At 42.8% G+C, this 14,587-nt stretch overlaps 1 protein-coding gene across 1 annotated transcript in view; it reads right to left on the reverse strand.

Moving 5' to 3' along the window:
• The window catches only part of Rnf141 (ring finger protein 141), a 29,892-nt gene that overhangs the window by 5,860 nt on the left and 9,445 nt on the right, over positions 1-14,587 (reverse strand). The window contains exons 2-5 of the mRNA XM_036202521.1: positions 13,794-13,987; positions 10,787-10,895; positions 3,611-3,792; positions 1,165-1,272 (exon numbers count right to left, since the gene is read on the reverse strand). Of these exons, the coding sequence (XP_036058414.1) occupies positions 1,165-1,272; positions 3,611-3,792; positions 10,787-10,895; positions 13,794-13,936 (542 nt within the window). The 5' untranslated portion in view covers positions 13,937-13,987. The remainder of the gene's footprint in view (positions 1-1,164; positions 1,273-3,610; positions 3,793-10,786; positions 10,896-13,793; positions 13,988-14,587) is intronic.

The raw sequence follows: 14,587 nt of genomic DNA on the forward strand, positions 1-14,587 counted from the left end.
GGCAGGAGGATTGCCACAAGTTCCAATTGAGGCATGCCTGGGCTATATACTATATATATAGTCTTGTCTCAAAAGACAAACAAAAAAACCCAAAAACCCTTTTAAAAGTTTGGGACTGAGTTGGCAATTTCTTGAGAAATATCTGTTATATATGATCTAGCCATTTGAGGTAGCTACCCAAGAAAAAGTCAAAATACATGTCCATAAAAAATACTTGTCCACAAACATACACAGAAGCTTTTAATTGGCACTTATCTGTACCTACGACATGGTTAAATCTCAAGATGATTACATCTTGAAATTACATCTGAAAGAACCTGGACAGCAGAGAGAACACTGTATGGTGCTACTTTAAAAAGTCTAGCAAATCCACAGTATTTTCAGAAAATGAAAGCATTTAACAGCTGCTGAAGAATCAGGCTACAGGTGATTCTGGGGAATGACAGATTTGCTCTTCATCTTGTTGTGACAGCTTTCATTAGTATGCACATAAATTAAAGCATATCAGATTATACTTCAGATACACGTAGCTTATTGCATGTCAATGATAAATTCTCCTAAATGCTCCATTATCTTGTAAGCAAATGACTTTAAGTAGTTGACCAAATAGCTCTCCAGATCATACAGCTGAGGATTTGTTTCTCTACACATATATATAGAATTATGGGGGGAGGGTGCCAAAAAAGGCAAAGTGATTCTAGATTCAAACCAGGCATCAAGATTCTTACAGTGTCTGGCCAGGCAGTGGTGGTGCACACTTTTAAGTCCAGCACTCGGGAGGCAGAGACAGGCAGATCTCTGAGTTCATGGCCAGCCTGGTCTACAAATGGGAGTTCCAGGACAGCCAGAGCTACACAGAGAAACCCTGTCTCCAAAAGCAAAACCAAACCAAACCAAACCAAACCAAACCAAACCAAAACAAACCAAAACAAAACAAAACAAAACAAAACAAAAAAGATTCTTACAGTGTCAAAACCAAGTCACACCTCCACACTCCATAAGCAATAGGTATAAAAAATACTTGAACTAGTGGGGCATACCCTAAAACTCGGAGTACTAAAGAGCGAAGCTCTCGTGGTTAGCACGGAAGTATTTGTATTTTTGGTTGTATATTCTGTACAGTCCCAGCTGACCTCTGCTCTCCAAGGTCAGTGGATAACTTACCATTTATCAATGCACTTCTGACAGAAGCTGTGAGCACAGGGCAGGATGAGGTCAGCCCGGCCGTCCATGCAGATACAACACTCCTCCTCATCAGTCAGCTGCTTCACCCTGAGTGTGAAAACGGAGCTGGAACAATGACATTCTCTGTCCATTCACTTCCTACTTTGTTTCACTGCCTTGAAAAGCATCAGTAAACATCCACAGTATAAAGACAGCATGACTTACGTGCAAAGGGAATATCAGACCAAAATTAACATCTTTTGGGGATAGCAAATACATTAGGGAAGAAATACACCGGTTCCCTATGACTTAGCATTTCTGCTTATGAGCTTCCAATCTTCACCTGAGGGTGTCAGCAGCTGAGAACACAGTAGACTCTACAGAGAGCCAGGGTGTCCTGACAAGGAAATGTCAGAGTCAGAGCAGAAAGCCATTACAAAGAATAGCACTGTAACCAGAGAAAATGGGATAGACTGCCAGCGGAAGCTACTCCATGCCCACTTTCTGCTTCCTTCCTGGTAGCAGTGAGCAGGAGGAAGGAACCTTGCTCTATCTGACCACTTGGAGCTGAAAGGGTACCACTTCCTGCCACAGACCCTGAAAGGCACAGTGACAGATGAGGATCACACAGGACAGCCAGTACAGGAAGAACCCAGGAAACAGGCCGGAGACTCTTATTCTGGAGACCAAGGCTCAGTGGGAATTTGACTAGTTTTCAACATTTGAAAGACAGAAGAGACCAGACTTGTTTGGTGGAATTTCAGAGGCCATGCATGGCTGCTGCACTCAAGCAGGGCACTCTATAATTTAATAATAATGGCAACAGTTAAGGCACCCAAACATACCGCCATTATGCGCCAGGCACTATGTGTATCCCATCTATTAACTCCCGTAACTCTCTCTCCAGTCCTCTGGGGCAGATGCCATTGCTCTCTACCTCTTTCAACAGATGAGGAAAACGAGGAAAGAGAGGAGTTCAGAACACAGGTAAGCTGGTTCTAGGGCCTTCGATGGATGTGCTGCCTGCAGAGGGAGGGCCAGACTGAGACTCCTCTGAGGACAGACGACAAAGGGAAAACCTTCCTGGTAATTGAAGCTGTCTGCACGAGAAGAGGATTGCTTCTCTGCCACACTGAGTCTCGCAAAGCTGTGGGGGCAAGTGGTAATGCAGCTTCTAAGCACAAGCTGGTTTCCATTTGGTGAAATATGGCGCAGTCTTGATATCGTAGAGCACAGATAGAGCAGTTGCCAAGGATCAGTGGCATTGGAGCACCTCAGAGCTGGACAATCTCCGCTCTTCCTCCAAACCACTGAGCTGCAATGGGCTGAATGTGAGTCTTAGCTATGCCAATCAATGTCTAGTCACACACTTGTTCCTCTAAGCCCACTTCCTCATCCGGCCAATTGTATTCCTGTGGAGCAACTGTTAGGATTTAATGAACTGCAAGTACTCAACAAACCTTAGCCATTAACAGAACTATGCATCTGAGGTGAAGCAGGACCGCTCACCTTCTCCTTGCGAAGTCTTTTTCTATGGCTGGGTACCAGGTACCACCAGAAGCCCACAACACATGAAGCCAAGTGGGGCTTACCTAACCAACTGGCACTGCTCTTCCTGTAAGGGTAACACTTTCACCATCTTCCTGAAGATGACCCCAACAGGGAGAGAAATGGCATTTGCTTTTCAGTTGCTGCAGTATGTAAAAACCACTTTCTGCTTTCAAAACACTCAGAATGGAGCAAAAATGCCACTGTGAATAAGGCAATAAGAGAGAAACGCCTGTCAAAAACACTCTGCTGGACACAGTCACTGCAGATCATGCCATCTCCCAGTGTCCCCAGTAAGATAGGATATCTACATGCCTGGAAACACAGAAGTCTTTTTCCAATGAGGCATTTACAAACTTAAATATGTCGCATCAAGCAGCAGCAGTGGGCGCTTGCAACAGCAAAGGCATGGAGGAAGGAAAGCATAGTAATCTACAGGCCTGACAAGCAAGCTCCGCTGACGTCATCTCCTGCTGCTAATGCAATGTCAATACGAATGCAACCGCTTGTTCTCTCCTGAGTAGACTGCCAAGGCCTGGAGACAACACTGGAAAATTTAACTTCCAATTAGATAATTTCTGAAACAATTTTGCCAGATTCTTGGACTAATTTAATAAATGGCGTTGAGTGCCTAAAAACCTATTAACAGGGAGGCATTAGTCGTTAATGTCACTAAAACAGAGAGTGGGTTCCTGGAGAGTGAGCTGACAGACACACTTCCTGCTGTGAGTCACCTTAATCTTGGACAGTGAAAGGAATGAAAAACAGGATAACCTCACGCTAACCTGGGCTATAACACAGGCACAGGCCACAGGACTGTCCCAGAGTGCTAGGGGGATGTCACTGTGATTTCAGCACTTTGCCTAGTCACTGGAACTGTGTTACCTGGTACACATACCTGCCCATCCACAGACTAGCCTGACACGAGGTTACTGGGGATGGGTTCCCATCAGGCTCTTCAGAGGTGGAGCTCTGAGCCAACACTCCAGCAGCTTGATTTGTGATGTCTTTATAAAGCTGAATAAACTGGTATAAATTCATGATCCGTGATGCTTCCACAATACCACTGCTTTTGTTAATCTAGAAACATAATGGGGCGGGGGCACAGACACACAATTCAGTGAGATATCCTAGGAACCAGAAACAGGAAAATGAGAGTCTGATTAAAGAATGTACACATTCTCTTGAGTTGTGGAGTTCATCAGAGAACTTACTAAATTCTCCCATCTGACAGTCAAAAGAACCTTGCAAAGTTATCAGGCATCCTGTCTGGGGTTGGTAATGTCAGGTGACCTTTCCGGAGTTGAGAAATGAGTTGTAGAGACTAGTATTGAAGCGTTTTCACTTTGACGTTTTAATGAATTCTTTTTTGAGACAGGTACTTGCTATGTCACCCAGGCTGGCCCAGAACTGGAGATCCTCCTGCCTCCGGTTCCTGAGTGCTAGCATTCCAAGCTAACAGTTTTTAATGAAAGAACTGACTTCTGCTATTGTGGTACAACCGAAAAGAGGAGGATGCCGGCTTCTTCCTCCTTCTCTTCCTCCTCCTCTTCCTCCTGTGTGTGGATTTGTGGGAATGGGGGAGTGCAGGGGGTGCAGAGGCTAGCAGTTGACCTTGGGTAGGATGCTAGCTACTTGCTCTGTCTGTTTGAAGTTCTCTCACTTGGCCTGGAACTTTCTGATTCTACTAGGCTCACAAACCAGTAGGCCTCGGGGATCCATCTACCTGTCTCTGCCTCCTCGCTCCTGAGCTTACAAGCATGCTACAATGCTTGGCTTTTTTCTTTTTTTAAACATGGGTTCTGGAGATCAAACTCAGGTCCTCATGTCTGCACAGTGCACGCTACCAACTGAACTATTTCTTCAGTCTGTTCTTTATGCTACTTCGTACTTTTAAACTAAAGCCAGAATGCCACATTAAACTACAAAAAGTTAGTGAATTTTGAAATTCCACAAAATTTCATTTCCATGAAGTGGAATCAGTGGCCTGGAGAAAGTTCCTCTGTAGATTATATCTCTACCCTCTCCACTTGACAATCTGATGCAAGATACTTGAAACAAGGATAGAGGACACTTTCATAAGACTTCAGAAAATCAGAGTGGGGCATATATTATTTTTTGAAATAACTAAAGCCAGCAGAATGAGGAGACAACACTTTTGAAGAGCTTGAGATAACCAGAGACTAGTTATAGATAGGAAGGACTTCTTTTCAGCAGATGAGGTGGTAGAGAAGTCTGTATGAAGCTAAAAGTGGTGGAACATTCCTGTAATCCCAGCATATGGGAGGCTGAGCAGGAGGACTGCTTCAAGTTTAAGGTCAGCCTGTGATAATGAGTTGCAGGCCAGCCTGGGTTATGTAATGAGAACCTGTCTCAAAAAACAACCAAACAAAAAGTAAAAAGAAACAATATGCAAAGACGTGGGAACAGAAGTAAATAGAGAAATCTTACATGTGCATCCAAATAAATGGAATATAAGGTTAGAAACTATGTGGAGAGATGGACTGGCTGGGTGTGGTGGTGTAAACCTGAATGATTCCAGGACCCAGGAGGCTGGATATCACAGCAAGACTGTCTCAGAAAGACAGAAAAGGGCAGGGGGTAACAGTGAGCCTTAGGATTGTGAAACATGCTCATGGAAATGAAAACAGGAGATGACAGACTGTACATATGTTTAAAGTTATCACAGCAGTATTTGAATGAAAATGATGTCATAACTAATCATTTATTAATTGTTTACTATCTGAGAAAGTAGTAAAAAAAATTGAGACTCAAGAATGGGTCAGATTCCATACTGTGAAATGTAGAATCATATCTAATATTCAAAAACCTGATTACATTTTGGGAAGCTAATATCTATGTGGAGATTCAAACATACAAGGTTCTTTACAATAAAAAACTACCAACAGAGTAGAAAATAAACAAACCATGACAGGGCATTTATAGGAACATTTAGAATAAGCCTGCAGAGCTGAGAAATGCGGGCCAGTGTTCTTTGGAAACTGCACCACACAGAAGAAATCAACAAGGTGAGGCAGTGACAGAACATACAGAACTTCGCTGAGCTCAACAATGACTCTTGCTTTCCAAGCACATAGGAAGCCATTGAGCGCTTTGAGCCAAGACATCTACTTCACACTTCAAATGTGATGAGGAGATGGCGGCTGTGCTGAGGATACACTGAGGGACACCAGAACAGAAGCAGGGGCCACTTGGGAGGTGACTGGAATACGCCTGGTGTGACAGCCACCAGGAGTAACAAACTGGAGTGGACACAGTGAGAGCCTCTAGCTTCTGAACATGGTGGTCTGCAGCGCTGAAGGACAAAGTAAAGGACAATTGCAAGGTCTTAGTTCAAGCCCAAGAGGTGTAAGACACAAACTGCATGAAGACCTGTCTGCATGCACTCCTCTCTCTGTCTGTCTCTCTGTCTCTCTGTCTCTGTCTCTATGTCTCTGTCTGTCGCTCTGTCTCTGTCTCTCTCTGTCTCTCTCTGTCTCTCTCTCTCACACACACACACACACACACACACACACACACACACACACACTCTATCTGTGTATCTGTGGGCATATGTATGAAGTACAGAGGTTGACCTTGGGCACTGTTTGCTCCTCAGGACACCTTTCACGTCTTCTTCTTGGGTTGGCTTTGAACTTATTAACTGGGCTAAGCTGGCTGGCCAGGAAACCCTAGTGATCCTCCTTGTCTCTGCCTCCCCAGTGCTGGGATTGCAGTACTATGCATGGCTTTTTTTTTTTTTTTAAAACTGTGGGTTCTGGGAATTGAACTCAAGTTTTCATGATAGCATGGCAAGGGTTTTGCTGACTAAACTTTTTTCCTCAGTCCTCTTATGAAGTTTCCTTTTCTGGTTTTTTGAGACAGGGTTTCTCTGTGTAGTTTTGGTGCCTGTCCTGGAACTCACTCTGTAGCCCAGGCTGGCCTTGAACTCACAGAGATCTGCCTGGCTCTGCCTCCTGAGTGCTGGGATTAAAGGCGTGCACCACCACCACCCGCTGAAGTTTTCTTAATAGCCACTTCAGTCCATAAACTTTGGGGTTTTATATATTTATTTATTTGATCTGAATCAGTGTTTTGCCTCCATGTATTTATGTGCACCTCATGTGTGCTGGTTCCTGAGGAGATCAGAAGAGAGCTGGAGTTACAGACGGTTGGGAGCCACCATGTGGGTGCTAGGAATTGAACCCAGGTCCTCTGCAAGAGCAACAAGTGCTCTTAACTGCTGAGCCATCTCTCCATCCCCTCAGTACATAATTTTAATTAATTTATTAACTTTTCTAATGTCATACCCACAAAACATCCCATCTAAACATAATTAAAAAATGAATTAAATGTTATTTGGGGATAATTAGAATAGTGTATAGACAGACAAGAGAGGTCACTATAAATTCAGAAGGTTAAAATACAAATGCTTATAATTGTTTAAGAATCATAAATATGATGCTCTTAGGCAAATGTCGTGAGTACACCGTTTACATTCAGCACTTGGGGCAGTGAGGCAGACTAACCGAGTTTTGGGATAGCATGGGCTATACCCCGAGACTGTTAACCCCCCTCAATTTTTCCACACTAGACTTAACTCTAATCCAAATATTGGCTTCCCAAGATCTGTTGCAAAGAAATGCAAATAAAAATTCTCTGAATAGATCTACCATCAAGGAAAAAAAAAACATACAAAAGAAGGCGCTAATGGCCTCTGTCTTTAATACTTTTTTCCCCCCCAAGACTGGGTTTCTCTGTGTAGTCCTGGCTATCCTGGAACTTGCTCTGTAGACTAGGCTGGCCTTGAACTCAGAGATCTACTTGTCTCTGCCTCCTGAGTGCTGGGATTAAAGGCATGCTCCATTACTGCCCAGCTGTCTTTTAAAAATACTTTTATTTTTCTACTTAGAATCTTATTTTAAGAAAGAATTTTGCTGGGCATGGTGCCGAATGCCTTTAATCCCAGCACCTGGGAGGCAGAGGCAGGTGGATCTCTGAGTTTGAGGCCAGCTTAGTCTAAAAAAAGAGTTCCAGGACAGCTAGGGCTGTTACACACAGAAACCTTGCCTCAAAAAACAAACACAAAACAAAACAAACAAAAAAAGGAAAGAACGAATTTCAATAGAATACAGTAATTTAAACTTAACAATACAGAAACATAAAGCTGCTGGGGCAAAAAAGAACCTGACTAATAGTAATATCAAACATTAACTCTCTATCAAAAGAAGCAACAGAAAACCAAGGGATCAGAAGCCTGATACACTTATACTCTGACAGTTCTACAGTTTATGGAGGACTCCTCCTTGTAAACTAAGTATTTTATGAAATAAGGATAGAGAGTTGAGTATAATTTAGGTAACATGTGTACCAAACACAAGGAAAGCCTCAGCCGTGGCCATGCAAAGGAGGGTATTTCTTCAACAGGTTTTTGGTCATCCACTACAAGTTGAGCTGCTGGATGCAAAGCCATGACACAGAGTTGCAAGAAACAGTTTCTGCCCGAGGAGCCACAGAGAAACTAGGGATTGAACAGACTATTCTTTTTAAATTTATTTTTATTTCATTTGCATTGGTGTTTTTTTCCTGCATACGTCTGTACAAGGATGTCAGATCTTCTGGAGCTGGAACTACAGAGAGTTGTGAACTGCTATGTGGGTGCTGGGAATTGAACCCGGGTCCTCTGGAAGAGCTCTTAACCACTGAACCATCTCCCCAACCTGACTACTATATTCTTAATGCTGAATGTCAGCTGTGAGGTAGAAACCAAGAGCCACTGGAATTTAGAAGAGGCCAGAGAATTCCCATGAAGGGAGACTATGGATGAGATGGTATCTGAGCTGGATCTTTGGAGACATCAAGTGTCAACACTGAAAGCGACGGGAGCAGCTACTGACTGTCCAAGCACTGTTTCCACTTTGCTGGCACACCTGTTTTTATTCTGGCATTCTCCACTCCCTGAACTGTCTTAGGGATCAATTCTGGTTAGAGTGTGTGCGTGTGGGTGTGTGTGCATAGAAGGTATGACTGGGGGTTGGGGATTTAGCTCAGTGGTAGAGTGCTTGCCTAGCAAGCGCAAGGCCCTGGGTTCGGTCCTCAGCTCTGGCAAAAAAAAAAAAAAAAAAAAAAAAAAAAAAAAAAGAAAAAAGAAGGTATGACTGAATATTGACCAATGGGTTATGGAGATCAGTTGGGCCTATAACCAGCTCTGGAGCCAGTATATCAGGATTTGCTGATGCATGAGAAAATAAACGGCTTTAGTTTAAACCAGTTTAAAACAAGAGTTTTGTGACTCCCAGTTGATGATCATGAAAGTGCATGAAGTGTACAGACATTCTAGGTGAGGGAACTTAATAAACAGAGGAACACCTTTAGTTCATTAATGTTGGTGGGCATGCAGAATGCAAAAGGGAATAGAGCCCAAAACAGAAGTGCCCAAGCATGGAGTCACATGGTAGGCCCATGAATGCCACACAGAAGAAGAGCAGGGGAGGTTTTGAAGGAAGTGAGGACTGTGTGTTAAGCAGGGTAGTGAGCTAAGGAAAGCCGTGTTTTAGAAAAGCCAGTTCATAGCAGCATAAACTGGAATGTGGAGGATTCTGGAGGTGTAGAGATTGGCAGTCTATGGCATTCTTGCTCAGAAGGGACAGGTGCCTGAACTATAAACAGTTTCTTTTCTTTAAGGACATGGCATTTGCCTGCATTCTTAGTTCCTAGTATATTGCTGACATTCTGCTTGAATAAACTGGAAATAAAACACAGCAGAGGTAAACCTGACAACTTACTATAGAATGTGACAGACTACCAAGGCAGTCTCTGGGGTCTGTGACTCACTAGCATTTATTTGCAGTACATTATACCATTTATTTTAGTATGTTATATATACACACATATAGATAACATAAAAAGCTGTTTTTCCTTTTTTAATGAGTGAAATCCAGTGTTTAAAAGAAATCATCTTCTGAGATAACTCTCTTAAGACTGTGCTTTGTCCTCTAAGATTTGCTTAACAATATTAGACTCCATGCATGTCCATAAACAGAGTATTATCTTTTATATAATGTATTTTAGATTGTTAAGTGACTCACCTAGGGAGAGTCTGACTGGTCAGAAATGGACTTCAGGGCATTCACAACTGTGTAAATTATGGCTTATATGGCTTATCTTACCTTTTAGAAGAGGGGTTGAGACTGAAGAAGAGCTAATAAAACTCATTTCTTCTCAAAGGCCTGTGACTAAGAATTGCTATTCTACTTAATTTACTGGGAGCAGGAAGCTTTCTATGCTCTGCAGAAGCTGCCAAAAACACTCACTACAAGGTAGTTCACTCCTGACAAAAGTCCACTCATAACTCAGAATCACCACAGCCTCTCCAGAGGATACTGTTTTTAAGTGAATGCAATGCAATCCAAGGTTCTCAAAGGAAGGGATTTCCTGAGATAACTAATTTTAAGGTATCATATCAGAGCTAACTATGGTGTCTTTGGAGGGCTCCACAGCCAGCTAAGCCTCAAAAGACAGCTGGAGGGTGAGGCTAAGCGTACTACCACTTCCTCCAATTACAACTGTCACTGTGACTTAGCAGTCGGACAGCAGTGAGATTCAAACGGCCTGAAGGCAACAACAGCATCATCATCCATGCTTTAGGGGCTGAGACAGTGGCTCAGTGAAGTGCCACCACACAGGCATGAAGACCTAGGGTCAGACACTCAGCACCCACATAAAATCAGGGTACAAAGGTTTGTGTATGTCAGCCCAGCACTAAGGGAGCAGAGATGAGCAGATGCTGGGCACAAGGTGGGTTTCCTGGCCTGTCAGTCTAACAGCTTCCGTTTCAGTGTCTCAAAGAATAAGAAGGGGGACAGGGAGGCAGATGCCTGATGTTGATGTCTGCCTCAGCCATGACGGACACATGCATACACAGATTAGCACACATACCACACACATACACACACCCTATGTCTTATAAGACTACAAAATCATAACATTTATTTATAGTCTATTACATTATTAAACATGCCTCTAACTACCAAAACAGTATAAGCTGTGAAATAAAAGACTCCACCAATCTTACCTTGGTACAGACCACCCGTACAACCATTTTCCAAAATGCAGAGGAATCAGACCCAGGTTGTACCTCAAAGAGAAGATGTTTTTCCTGGCCAGCAGCTACCTTAGCAGTTCTGAAAAGAGGCAAGCACATTTGTTATTTTTATGAAAAGTAAAACCAGACTCAAGAAACACTTTCCAAAGGGAAGGGAAAAGCAGAAGTGATTGTGATAAGCAGATTCCTACAGCACAGGACAGAGAATGTTCTGAACACGCACTTAGTTTGCAATGTTTTTTAAAGTCAAATACTTATTTCCATATCTATATTACAATTGTCTTAGAGTGTCTAAAAGGATGTTTAGAAAAAATTCATCCAAGGCTGAGCATGGCGACACTAGCCTGTGATCTCAGCGCCTGAGAGATGGAAAGGAGGAGGATCAGAAGTTCAAGAACTTGAGGATTCTTGGGCTGCATGAGGTCCTGCCTAAAAGAAAACACGCAGGAACAATTAACCCTGACAAACACAGCCCAAGAAACCTTGGTGCTTTAAGTCAAAGTTTGCTGACAAATACATGTAATTCTAAGGAACACCTTGCACTTGGTTGTGTCCTGTTTACATTACCACATTAACATACCTTTTTGAAAGCTTTTAATTTATACTAATTTTGGGTTCAGCCAAGAAAAACAAACTGTTTGTGATATTAAACAGACTTCTTTTGTCCTTTCCTCACATAAAGACAACACAACACACTCAGTATCTTGCTATCGACACCAACTAACATCCATCTGAAGCCGTAAGACTGCAGCTCCCATTATCACTGCTGATTTTGCTCTGAGCACCAGCAGGAGAGCTGCATACTATGAAGTGCCTTCCAGCCAAGTAAAGCCACCAGCCTCAGTAAGCCAGGCAAAAGGAATTAACTGAGACATGCCAGCTTCCAGTTGTTTCCCGGGTACCCAGCCACACCTCTGTGCCGACTTCATGGCTGGCAGACAGGAGAGAGCACTGCACTTAGGAATGCCCAGCTCTAGCCCATGGAGATGAATTTCAAGCTACATGCTGCTATTGCTTAGTGTACAGCCAGCAGCAAGAGCTTAGATTTCTCAACACGGTTAAAACAAAACAAAACAACAAAAACAATGAAATAAGAAACCTACCAAAACCAAACAAAACACAACCCCTCAAATTCACTCAAGTATCCTGTCCCAAGTAAGTAAAAGGAATATATTTTTACTGTTGCAAATAATTTAGCTTGCAGGTGATGTCATAGGACAGTTTTATTTTTTCTTCTAAAAACTTTAGGTCAATAAGCAAAATTTCATCAAATAGCCTGAGTTTACATATTAAAGATTAAAGGATGGCACATGTTCTGATTACTCCTCCTAGGAGCTAGCACAATGCACTGGAGAGATGACTTAGTGTGTGGTAAAGGCACTTGCTCTCAAGCCTGACCACCTATGTTCAATCTCTGGGACCCACATGTTAGGAGAGAACGGATTCCTGCAAGTTGTCCTCTGGCCTCTACATGTGCACTATCCTATAAGTATATAAGTGCAACATTTTTAAAAGTTGGAATAAGAATAAGGTACGACTAAATTCTCAATCCTATTTTACTCCTTACAAACATGATCTCAGAAACAAACTATTTTTCTTTTTTTTTTTAATTAATAAAATCCAGTGTTCTTAAAAGAAAGTAACTCCTAATAAAACCTTAGGACTGGCAGAAAATAATAATGCTATATGATCTTCTTACATGTTTCATATTGTATGTCCCTTATCCAACATGGCTGTCATAAAAGCCTCTACAGGCGCACATATCAGCACCAGCTATTAATAGTGACTACACTACTACAAATTCATATAGAGCGGTCCTGGGCTATGAGGTGGTTGAATGGGAAGTCATGTAGGAAATAAAGGAACTTCTGATTCACAGACGGCCGGCAGTGCCTGTCGTCAATACCTGAGTAATCAGTTAAAATGCTCAAACCCTTGGCATAGTACTTTGTGCATATCATGTGTTCCTGAACACTGGTAAGACTGAAAAGACTAGAGGGAACCCTTAAGATATCATTTAAGGGGGCTGGAAAGGTGGGTCAGTGGTTAAGAGCACTAATTACTCTTTCAGGGGACCTGGGGTCAATTTCCAGCACCTAAATGGCAGCCCACAATGGACTGTAACTCCAGTCTCAGTGGATCTGGTGCCCTCTTCTGGCTTCTACAGGCACCAGACATGCATGTGGTACATAAACATACATGCAGGCAAAAACTTTTACACATAAAATGAAATAAAAATATTTCTAATATATCATTTAAAGTATATTAGGCAAGTTTTAATTAAGCTCCCAAAGAGACAGAAGATTGATATAGAATAAAGAAAAGTAGACTAAGTTGCTACCAGAGGAAGTTTATGAGAAAAGAAAAAAGTGTCACCCATCCATCTGGCATGGGGCACAAAAGCAGTACTGAGAAAGCCTAGGGTCTGAGGCCGTTCAAGGGCAGAGCGCCCTTTGTATGGTAAAAAGCTTCTACATAGATCAGCACACAAACTGAGGTGCAATCTATAAAGAAGGACTAAGTTCAAGGTGGAGAAATTTACACTATCTTAGAAACTCACTCAGGAGAGGTAAGCAGACTGCACTTCAGAGAACAAACAGGCAGCCACACACACTGGCACACTGCTGGTGCTTCTGCCTGCCTGACCCTTTTCCTCTAGTGGCCGATGGGAAATTCTGTCTACACACCCCTCTAAGTGCTTCCACACTCAGAGTTACCCCACTCTGAGATGCAGCCATTCTAGAACTGCTTTGCCATACCTGATATCTGTGTGCTGATTTCCATTTTACGTTCCTCCCACCCCTGTTCCCTTTCCAATAGCTACAGGAAAGTCCACTTAGAGCAGACTGTCAAGGTAGTACTTTCTCACTCACGCTAAAAGTTCCCTCTTATCACCAGTGCACATGGTTACCTTCTGCACAGTCGTAACAAATGGGGTCATACAGGAAGGGAACAGAAGAAGATGAGCAAGCCTTACACATCATTGAGTTCAGCTACTCTCCCAAGAAACTCTTCATAAGTTAAGGAGCCACTTTCTCGAACCAAGGTGACGTGTTTTGCTACTTTTTCTGGTAACTTGTTAATAACCAACTGCGTCTGATCCGAAATTTGCTGTCCCATGGTGAAATGGTGTCTTTCAGAATTCAGAAAGAGTTTTGCTTCACATAGTTTCTGTTAAATACAATGCAAAAGTTATTTGTATGTAATTACAAAAAATACAATATACTCATTGTCCCAGCTAGGGTTACTATTGCCGTGATGAAACACCATGACCAAAACAATGTGGGGAGGAAAGGGTTGTTTTGGCTTACACTTCCATATTACTGCTCATCATCGAAGGAAGTCAGGACGGGAACCCAATACAGGAACCTGGAGGCAGGAGCTGATGCGGAGACCATGGAGGGTGCTCTGCCTGCTTTCTTATAGAACCCAGGACAACCAGCTCAGGGGTAGCACCGCCCACAATAGACTGAGCCCTCCCCCACTGATCACCAATTCAGAAAATGACAGACAGGCTTGCCTACAGCCCCACCTTAAGGAAGCATTTTCTCAATTGAAGTTCCCCCTTCTCAGATGACTTTAGCTTGTGTCAAGTTGATATAAAACTATCCAGCACACTCTGATAGAGATTCATAATATGTCCCCATGGCTGTGTATGCCCGGCGGACGTAGACACGTCCGCCTAGCCATTTCCAGGTCAAAATAGCCATTTCCAGGTCAAAACGTCTCGTGTGACCAGGACCCTGTGGCTTTGCGTAGTTGCATAAAGCA

The sequence above is a fragment of the Onychomys torridus genome, chromosome 1 (assembly GCF_903995425.1).
Source record: "Onychomys torridus chromosome 1, mOncTor1.1, whole genome shotgun sequence".
Classification (NCBI taxonomy): domain Eukaryota; kingdom Metazoa; phylum Chordata; class Mammalia; order Rodentia; family Cricetidae; genus Onychomys; species Onychomys torridus.